Source organism: Fulmarus glacialis, unplaced genomic scaffold (genome assembly GCF_000690835.1).
Source record: "Fulmarus glacialis isolate BGI_N327 unplaced genomic scaffold, ASM69083v1 scaffold9763, whole genome shotgun sequence".
Lineage (NCBI taxonomy): Eukaryota > Metazoa > Chordata > Aves > Procellariiformes > Procellariidae > Fulmarus > Fulmarus glacialis.
The window spans coordinates 53,712-63,553 of record NW_009202268.1 but is presented as its reverse complement, the minus strand read 5'-3'; the positions used below and the strand labels follow the sequence as shown (position 1 = coordinate 63,553).

General features: G+C 43.3%; 1 protein-coding gene across 1 annotated transcript in view; it reads right to left on the bottom strand.

Moving 5' to 3' along the window:
• Positions 1–3,959: 3,959 nt before the first annotated feature.
• Positions 3,960–9,842, bottom strand: part of TEAD4 (TEA domain family member 4) — a 59,491-nt gene continuing 53,608 nt past the window's right edge. Inside the window, exons 10-12 of the mRNA XM_009574230.1 lie at positions 8,581–8,721; positions 6,958–7,110; positions 3,960–4,199 (exon numbers count right to left, since the gene is read on the bottom strand). Of these exons, the coding sequence (XP_009572525.1) occupies positions 4,086–4,199; positions 6,958–7,110; positions 8,581–8,721 (408 nt within the window). The 3' untranslated portion in view covers positions 3,960–4,085. The remainder of the gene's footprint in view (positions 4,200–6,957; positions 7,111–8,580; positions 8,722–9,842) is intronic.

The following is a 9,842-nucleotide window of genomic DNA, read 5'->3' as shown; positions in this document are numbered from 1 at the left end:
AGCCGGTCAAAAGAGGTGATTGACCCGCTGTATTTCGCGTTGGTGCGGCCTCACCTTGAGTATTGTGTACAGTTCTGGGCCCCACCATTTAAGGAGGATATGAAGGTCCTTGAATGCATCCAGAGGAGGGCAACAAAGCTGGTGAAAGGGCTGGAAGGCATGTCCTGTGAGGAGCAGCCAAGGACTCTGGGTTTGTTTACTTTGGAGAGAAGGAGGCTGAGGGGTGACCTCATTGCTCTCTACAGCTTCCTGAGGAGGGGAAGTGGAGAGGGAGGTGCTGATCTCTTCCCCCTGGGATCCAGCAATAGGATGCATGGGAATGGTTCAAAGCTACATTAGGGGAGGTTCAGACTTGACATCAGGAAACATTTCTTTACCGAGAGGGTAGTCAGACACGAGAACAGGCTTCCTAGAGTGGTGGTCAATGCCCCAAGCCTGTCAGTGTTTAACAGGCATTTGGGCGATGCCCTTAATAATTTGCTTTAACTTTTGGTGAGCCCTGAAGTGGTCAGGCAGTTGGATGGATGATCATTGTAGGTCCCTTCCAACTGGAACTGTTCTATTCTATTCTATTCTATTCTATTCTAAAATTGTACCTGTATATGAAGTACATTTAGTAGGGCTTTGCAAGTAGCCTATATTCTGGTCTTCTGTTTGAAATCTCTGTTGAAATGGAAATCCTCAGGATTCCTCACGTGCCAGGCCAAATAAAACACCCTTTGTAGGACCTGGCATCACCTCTTCCACAGATGGTGAAATCTTCATCCTCCAGTGTATGTCTCCATTTCATTGAGTGGGTAGCACTGTGAGACTTTTATCTGACTCTCACGTTCATCTCTGTCACTGAAGTTTTGTATTTGTGCATCTGTCCTTTGACAATTATTTCCAACATGCTGTCCAATTTTGGATCATGTTCTGACTATGTACCCCTCAGGCACTGATTATCTTTCTGATAATTTACCTTTCTTTTGCCATCTTTCTCTTGTTCTTTTAAGGACATTTTAAATTATATTTCAAATAATTCTTAGTCTTTATTCTCCCAGTTCAAGCCTAGTGTTTCAATGGTTTTCAAGTCACTCAGGTTCTCTATACATACTCAGCTTGCAAAAAATCTCAGTTAGTGCTATCTGCAGATTAATCTGCCCTGCTGCTTTCTCCCTCCTCCAGACCACTGATGATGTTAAAAGAGAATGGGTCTGTACTCATCTTTTTCAGTACACACCTTCCCCTCAGTTAACAGAGTCATCTGTCATCTTTGTTAAAGGTCTTAGTCGTTTGCTTTTCATCTAACTGCTGACAGCCACACCAATGTGAACTTATGCTTCAGACAAGAATTTTTAGGGGGTCCCATATCAAATTTTACCTTAATAAACTTGTCTAACTCACTTGATTTACAAGGTAAATTTAATAGTTTATTCTTTACTGTTTCTTGAATATTAATTCCTTGTGAGGAATCAATTCACCCAGCTGCAACAGAGTCAGAAAAGATTGTATTGAATCCTAAGGTCATAAACTAAGTATTACAAACCTAGAGGCAGCATGAATAAGTTTTACCCAGGCTTTGGAAAACAGTTCAGAGAAACAAACTCCATGCTATCAGCCAGCAACGAGCCAGAGGAATACTAAAGATTTAAGTCATTGAGGAAAACACTGCATGTTTCTCTACACTTACAAGCTAGCAAAGAACAACTGCTCTCAATACCAGCTTCAAAATAAAACCATGATGATTCCAAGGCATCAGCAGATTCCTCCTCAGAAGTACTGCACGGAGTGGTTGAAGCTACCATTATCTAGCTGAGTTCAGTGTTTACCAGAACTTGTTTAAAGCTGGGTAAGAGAAAGCCCAGCTAGTGAAACACACAAGGAAGCTCGTGAACACAATCAAGAAGAGCTAGTGAAAAATCAGGTTGTTGAAACAAGCATCTAAAGCAGCAGATTGCCCAAAGCATCTTGTGGGGAAAAGCTGAGGAGCCTGAGAACCCCTGGGAAGTGAAAGAGCTGAGAGTTGATGTGGAAGATGCCAGTGCTTTCGCTGAGCATAATGAAGAGTTTGGAGGAGATAACAGAGTACAATACCAGATTATGTTTTAAAAAGAATGTGTTCCAGTAAGTGAATCTTCCCTCCTTTCCTCCCACCCTCCTTTCCTCCCTCCCTCCCTACCTCTCCCCCGCCCCCAATCTAATATACGAAGTAGATGGTATATTGACTGATAGTACACTGGGAGGTGGCTGGCTGAGCATTTTTCATGAGTTTCAGAGAGGAAGGGGAATATTCAACAATACTTGTGAAAAAGCCCAGTGGAGACTTAGACCTTCAAGTACTCAAAGGATTAATCTGAGTTCATAGAACATGGGAAGAACGTTCTCTAGGCGTGGAAGATTTAAACTTTGAAGGGAGTTGAGATTTAAATGTGCAGGAAACAAAATCATCAATCTGCGAGAAGACTCCTGGAGTACCCTGTAAATAAGTACAACTTACAACTTCAAATACAGAAACAAAACATTTTAAAGGACAGGAAGCTGGAGGAGATATGTAAGTCTGCAGGCCTCTACACATCCTGTGGGAAGAATTGTACAGTATCTTCATGGAATCCACAGAGCCCTTTAACCAGCTGACTGAAAGCTGTAGAAGGGAGTACCAACAAGCTCACGAGTTCGTGAAAGAAGTCAGATGTTATCTGTGTGTGGCTGAAGCCCTTTCCTTCTGGTATTCTAATAAATCCTTGATTTCTGATGGTATCTCAGATTCCTCTCAGAAACGTCTGAAATAAGTGTGAGAGGTGTTTCCTAAGGTGTTGTGATGCATTGTGGAAAGAGGAGATGTAACACCATATATCCAAATCGGTGACACGGGACTCTGCCTGGCCACCCAATAAATTGCCTGTTCAGTGGCTGCCAGAGAACACCATGCAACCCACCTCTTCCCTCAGCGTAACATGAACGGCTGGATCTTCCCCCACACCAGCAGCATTGTGGGGACCCAGATTATTGCCTCTCAGCGATTCTTGAGTAAACAACCTCAGTTTACAAGTAAAGCAGAGAAACTGTGTTTGATTGCCTTGGAAACATGGAAAGCTAACCTCTTTTCACTATTCTTTCTCATCCTTTTCCTGTGATTTGCTGGCCAAATGGCATTCTTTGCAATACTTGTGCCCCTCACTGTCTGTAACTAACAGGTGGAACAATTTGATCTCGGTAAACAATTATTTTGCTGGTGCGCAAGAAAAGAGCAGAGTCTAGCTCCCTGAGCAGTGCTAACTGCACAGGAAGAACAGAAGCAAAAGCAGCAAGAATTATTTTACTCAGTCAAGTCAGCAGACCTGATACATGGAGGAAATTTGCTGGGCAAGACAACATGATTTAACATACCCAATTTTCTAAGCATAACTTCATTTAAAAGGCAAAAGAAAGGTTGGTCTCTCACTATCATGCACAGAAGCAAGGGAAACAGTATCCAGTCTCTAACAGGAGGAAAGCTGAAGGAGCCTGTGACTGCACACCTGCTAGGGTGGACAGCTAGACAGGCAGATATGTAGGTTATATGTGCAATCTCTATACATGTGCATGTGCCCACACTTGTCTAACTGACATCTATATAAATGTATGATAAGCATGTTTGTGCATGTGTTGACTTACAAATGAATGTGTATGAGTGCACACACTCAGACCAGATGTAGCATGAACATTTTCAACCTGTTCATATGTGGTCAAACTTGTGGAAGCTGCTGCCATTGCCCTACCTGTATGCTCCTTTTACCACAGGTACATACCACTCCTTTTACACGTATGATCACATCCTGTGTGTGCACTGTGGGAAATACATTCCAGAGGATGCTGTTTGTGGTGAAACCCTTAAGCAGTTATTTGCCTGTTTCTTTGACTCCAAGTCTTTTCCCCATTTGCACAAACCTGGAGATACAAACTTTTTTGACCCTGTCAATCAAAAAACAGCTCAGAGGTGCTTTTCTGAAAATACACAATATCTGCAGTTTATTTTTCAGTTTGGTATGAGGGGGCAGGGGTTGTTCAAGCACGGGCTTTTTTCTTAGACATGCATCCCATGGACGACTCAGGGCAGAGAGTTCCTAGTCCTTCACCAGCCGGTAGATGTGATGCTGGGCACCGTGGTCACTAGTTGACACCTCAAAAACATATGCTATGCACAGCAAGGTCTCCTGTGTGTCCCTGTTTGTCACAACCTAGACAGAAAAGGAGAAGAAGCTGAGATGGCAACTGCTGTTTCTCTGCTTACATATTCCAACACATTTAATATAGAGCAAAAAGTCAGTAATAGGCAGGAACAGAGAAGCACAGGAATGAGACACAGCTCGGCCATCCCAACCCCTATGTGTCTATGTGCCCACACACCCAAGCAAAGCACTTTCACAGCATCAGGACTACAATGCAGCGAAGAGACAGGGAGGTGAGCAGAGTCCACTGTGGAGAAAAGAAAGCTGTGACCAAGCAGTGACCACGTAAGTGGAAGCAGGCCCACCAGGTCCTCTACTCCCCACACCCTGGTGTTGCAGATTTCAGCAGAGAGACGGTGTTTCACAGAAAATCTCTTTTTGCTCTGTTTGTTGGGTATAGAGAGGCCACCTCCTGTGGCATATCCACTCCTGCTCACCTGTATGTGGATATATCACAGCCATAAACAGTTCTTTCCCTCCAACTGCTCCTGCTTGTCAGTGGTAGACACAGGCCATGAGGATTATAGAGTATAGCTCATTTTACAGGAGACTCTCAGATTTGACTCCATTATGCCTCCCATTCCATACACTGTAGATATCAGGAGAAGGATGGCTGCTACACTCATGCATCTTACAGAAGCTCCTTTTTTTCCATTTCTTTTTCTATGGTCCCTCTTAGCTTCTCTGCCATGTGACTCAGTGTCAGCAGCATGGTGATGGAACAATGTTGTCCTAGTTTCAGAAGCATGCACTGCCTACACTACATGGCAGGGACAAGCAAAATGTTGCACCCAGAGCTCCTAGCTCAGCTTCCCTCTCTGTCACTGCACAACTTTGCACATTCTTGTCATCTGAGTTTGTGCCATAGCTAAAGCTTCAAGCAGTTCTCTCCTGCTGGAGGAGATACATTTTTATCAGCAGTAGCACCAACTCAACTGCAGAAGAAAAACATACCAGCTGGAGGCTTGAACTGTACCAAAGCCCAACCGTTCTTGTGAAAACAGAAAGAAAATAGCTGTTTTCAAACTTGCTTATTAATTTTAGCAGCCTGATTTTGGTCTATTCTGTTTTCTTTTCTTACTTCAGGATTGGGTTTGCAGCTGAACTAACCCTTCTCCTTTCTTCTGCAGGCCATTGAGTTATGTGAGTTATACACATCTAGGTGTGGTAAGGCACCAGAGCGTTTTCTGAAAAATGGGCTCTGAAACCTTGGAGGGCTAGATCCAGAGCAATGTGCAAAGCAAGATAAATCATGCTTGTGAGATTAGGGGTATCTAAGGTCATGAAAGGGTCTAGAAAAAATATAATTAGACTTGCCTCAGAAATTAGTAGTGGGGACTGAGGACTAGCAGCATGCCTTGCATTAAGCAAGACCATTTTTCAGCTCCCCAGTGGAGAGTGGGAGGTGGAAAATGCTCAGCCTGCTGCTCAGGGAGCAGGACTGCAAGGCAATATATAAAAGGCTGTGCCAGCACTCACATGAGATGCCTCTCTGTGACAGGAGGTGAGAGAAGGACATGAGATTACTCAAAACATAAAGCCCTAGAGGAAGTATAACTATATGACAACTTTGTTCATAAAATTTATAGCAAGCGATACATAGTCAAGCCTGACTGAGAAAGGAAACATGCAGAAAGAGTTACAGTGTTCCTCAGTATGGATTACAGCACACAGGCCTTCCATCTCTTTGTCCCTGCCCCCTTCATGCTTTTGCTCATCTAAAAAAGCTCTTAGCATTTATAGTCCTCTTTTCTTCCAGATGCTAAAGATCTTAGTACAAACATGAAAGAGTAAAGCTTCCTAAAGCCCTGTGAAGAATATTAACCTTATGTGAGGTTAATAATGTCCTCACATTGTTTTAAGCGGAGTTTTATACCTTGTTTTATGAGCCACAGAGCAGTGAAACGAGTTGCCTGAAGTCCCACAAGATCTCCAGAGGATGAAATGAAAACCACTTGGATTTCCATTCTTTCATACAGCCTCTAGCATCTCTTCTACTTACCCAACCTCAGGTTCTCTGGGTGAAGATCTGTGACGCGTCTTGTAGAGGCGAGCACAGAACTCAGTCGATTAGGAAAATCCACCTTTTAAGCTGTCTTTGCCCTCTTCCCAAATTTAGGCTGCATCCGAGCCTGGAAAGGCTCCTGGCATAACATAGACACTAATGCAAACCTAGTTGCTGTAGCCGTGTAGTACTGCCCTACCTAGAGGTTGCAGTGATTCATGAAGGTGTCACAGAGCTTCCTCCAACATGCCCCTTCCTTTACGTGCCTCCATATTCTTTCCAGGTTCAGGATGGTCCTGAGGAAACAACTTTTTTTTTTTTTTCCTACCTGGTCAGTGAAGAACTCTGCCCATGACAAAATTATATAGCCACTTAACAGTGCTCTTGTTTTTTTTTTACCTTGCAAAAAGAGCCAGGGCACAGAAAGGACCTCAACATTCAATCAAAATTGGAATGAGCATTTCCTTCACTGACTTTTGCATCTTTCTCCTTCCTTTCTCTCTGCCTCATGAGTTCTCCCTTTATCTTTCTTTTTTTTTTCTCTCTCTTACTCAGGTCTCTCTAATTCTTCTGCTGTTTCTCTGCATGAGTTACTATCTCTAGAGCTCCATAAATGGTCTTGAGGTGCAATACACGTGAGAGATAACTAAGTTCAATTAGATGCTGAGCTGTAAAAGGAAATCTGCTTTGACTCACAACAGTGAACTCCTGCATGGGGCTTACATGTTTCCAAGCTCCAACAAAAACAGTTGAAAGTCCCACCTGTAAGATAGTAAAGTTCTCCAGCACACTGTTCATCATATACTTCTCAGGAAGGTGCTTGAGTTTATGAATGAAGTTTATCATGTATTCGCAGAGAGGGGAACGGTGAATGCGATAGGAATAGTGTCCATTTTCATAGCGTGCATACTCTGTCTGCAATGTAAGACACAAAAGGGGCATATGGGCCTAATGTTGTCACATCAGTAGCATTAATCACATAAAGAGACTCAGAACAGAAAAATTATGACAGCTTTTTTAAGTGATTTTACTAACAGTAATGAGCTGATTAATCATTCCTCTACAGTACTTCGCACCAAGGTCAGTCTCCTTGAGCCCTCTAATTTCTTCAGATTGATTTCTTTTTTCTTTAGAACAGTGGGTTCCAGTTTAAGAGCAGCAAATTGCCAAGGAGCTGTGAAAGGTAACTAAGAGGAGCAGACCAATTGTCAGCTATACTATGGTCTGCAACTCTACTGGAAAAATATTAGGTGTGGATAAACTGAAAAAGTTTAAAACTACTGCTTTAGCAAGACCAGGAAGCTCCTAGTAATGATGGTAATCATATGCTCAGGATGCTTCACATCTGGAAAGGACTATAGCCTTCTGGTACCTGTGAGGGAGAACATAGTATCTCTGCTCCCCCTTAGGAGAGGGTCTGGCCAATGTTACACAGAGGGATTTTTCTGTTCACATTCACATCTTAGCTCCTGTATATTTCAGCTTCCTTTGAACAGAAGCTGAGGTTGGATTCTATCATTTCACAGCATACCCTTAAATGCCCATTAACTCTTTTCACCCCAAGAGCTTGGTCTCCTTTCCTGTGCATGATGACACCTTTCTTTGGCCCATCTACCCCATCATGCAAATACATAACCAGACTTTAGGCATGTCTATCATATGACTGGAAACGGGTCTCAGAAAGGATGTAGCTTGAACTGACTGCTAACACGAGAACACCTGGTGTTCTGCACACAGCCGCTCCTCCTGCATCTAGAGGCTCCTTGAGAAAGACGGCAGCAGGAAGCAGGTCAGAGCAGCTCTCTTATCAGCTGAATGTGGCATCAGAAAGATTTTCTTCAATGCCAGATATATGCATAATTACGCAGCTCCACTGTTGCTGAAGCTGTAAGTGTACAAACACTAAGATAAGCCTCATAAAATCGTAAGACTATAGCCTGTAAATTATTACAGTCTATTAATTAATGGCTATAGTCTGTAAATGATCTGTTTAAAAACACTGATAAGAGTGAGGTGTTGCCTATTTGTTTTCACCTTTCTGGATTACAAAACAAGGCTCCAGGTTTCCTAGCTTTTCTTTGCTCCTCAAAAAAGCCCAGAGAATTACCAGAGCTGAGTCTTACACATTCACATGTCTTCAGAAACTGAGATTTAAGGAAAAAATAGCAAACATTACAAGACCTTCAATGAAGTCCTGAGAAAAGGCCATGTTGCAGGCTGGAGCAATCTTACACCTGCATGTCTCAGAAATAATAATCTATGGGATTCATCTCCCTGACAGCAAGCACAGGATATATTTTGCCTTGAGATATACGCAGGATGCAAATACTCGAAGTGACAAAACAGCAGCCAGAGAGAACCTTGCACCAGGTGTCTGCTCCCTACCTCCACTTTCTCCACCACCTGCTTTCCAAAGGAACACACTTTCGTGGAACAGGTAATGACCATGTTTTCTGGGCTCTCATATTGGCTGGAAACGCCATAGAAAGATCTGGATTCATCTTCAATATTGGTGTTCAAGTCAGCCTGCCAAAAAATAAGGCAAGAAAAATAGATAGTTATCAATAGATGGTTGCGGTGTTTTTTTCACCATTACGTAAAGGGGTCTTGCGTAGCCAAGACTGTAAGGTATTGGAGCGTCCAAAGCTCCTTAAGCAGATCAATGTGCATCAAGCAAGCAGGGGAAATCTGAAGAGTATGCACTAAAATCCAGTTCCCACTTCAGAAAATGGTGGTGGGGATTTGCATACACATTGGGAAATCTGGTGGAATATCCTCTTAACATTAAAAACATATGACACAGCCCCTTGCCTGAGCTGATGTAAATTTACCACACTGAACAGCACCAGGACAGCATGGAGGTACTCACAAAGCATGTGGAGAGCAGACAGGAGGGCACTGTAGAGACAGAGCAGTGCAACAGGCAGGCTAGACTGGGCTGCCTCACTAAGGAGGACAAGTAAGGGTACAGCAACTGTAATAAAGCTTTTCCACCCTGGATATGCAGGTAAGGGGAAAGAGACAGAGCAGAGAGAAGGAATGTGTGAATACACACACACATTAGGCTCAGGTACTATGATATGAAGAATGTAAGTAGACAAGATGCAACATAAGGGATGTAGGTTGCTGATGGATCCAGCCCATTTTCACCTGAATACAAATCCATCTCCATTAGCAGACACAGTTTTCAAACGTTGGCCAACTGACGCCTTATTTTGGGACCTAACTCCTAAAAATCCTGGTTGTCTGAAGCTTCCACCAGGGGTCATTCAAACCACACTTACGAAAAGATGGGGCGGTTCCCTTAAGCTCTGAAAACACAAAGGGTGTGTGGGAATACCCAGCTTGGCTTCCTCCCTTTCAAAACTAAAAGGGTGGAGCTTCACTCTACTCCACAAGCCCAGGTGCTAGCTTACATCAGCAGAAAAGCAATGCTCAGTTCCCATATGAAGCTTCCACCAGGGGTCATTCAAACCACACTTACGAAAAGATGGGGCGGTTCCCTTAAGCTCTGAAAACACAAAGGGTGTGTGGGAATACCCAGCTTGGCTTCCTCCCTTTCAAAACTAAAAGGGTGGAGCTTCACTCTACTCCACAAGCCCAGGTGCTAGCTTACATCAGCAGAAAAGCAATGCTCAGTTCCCATA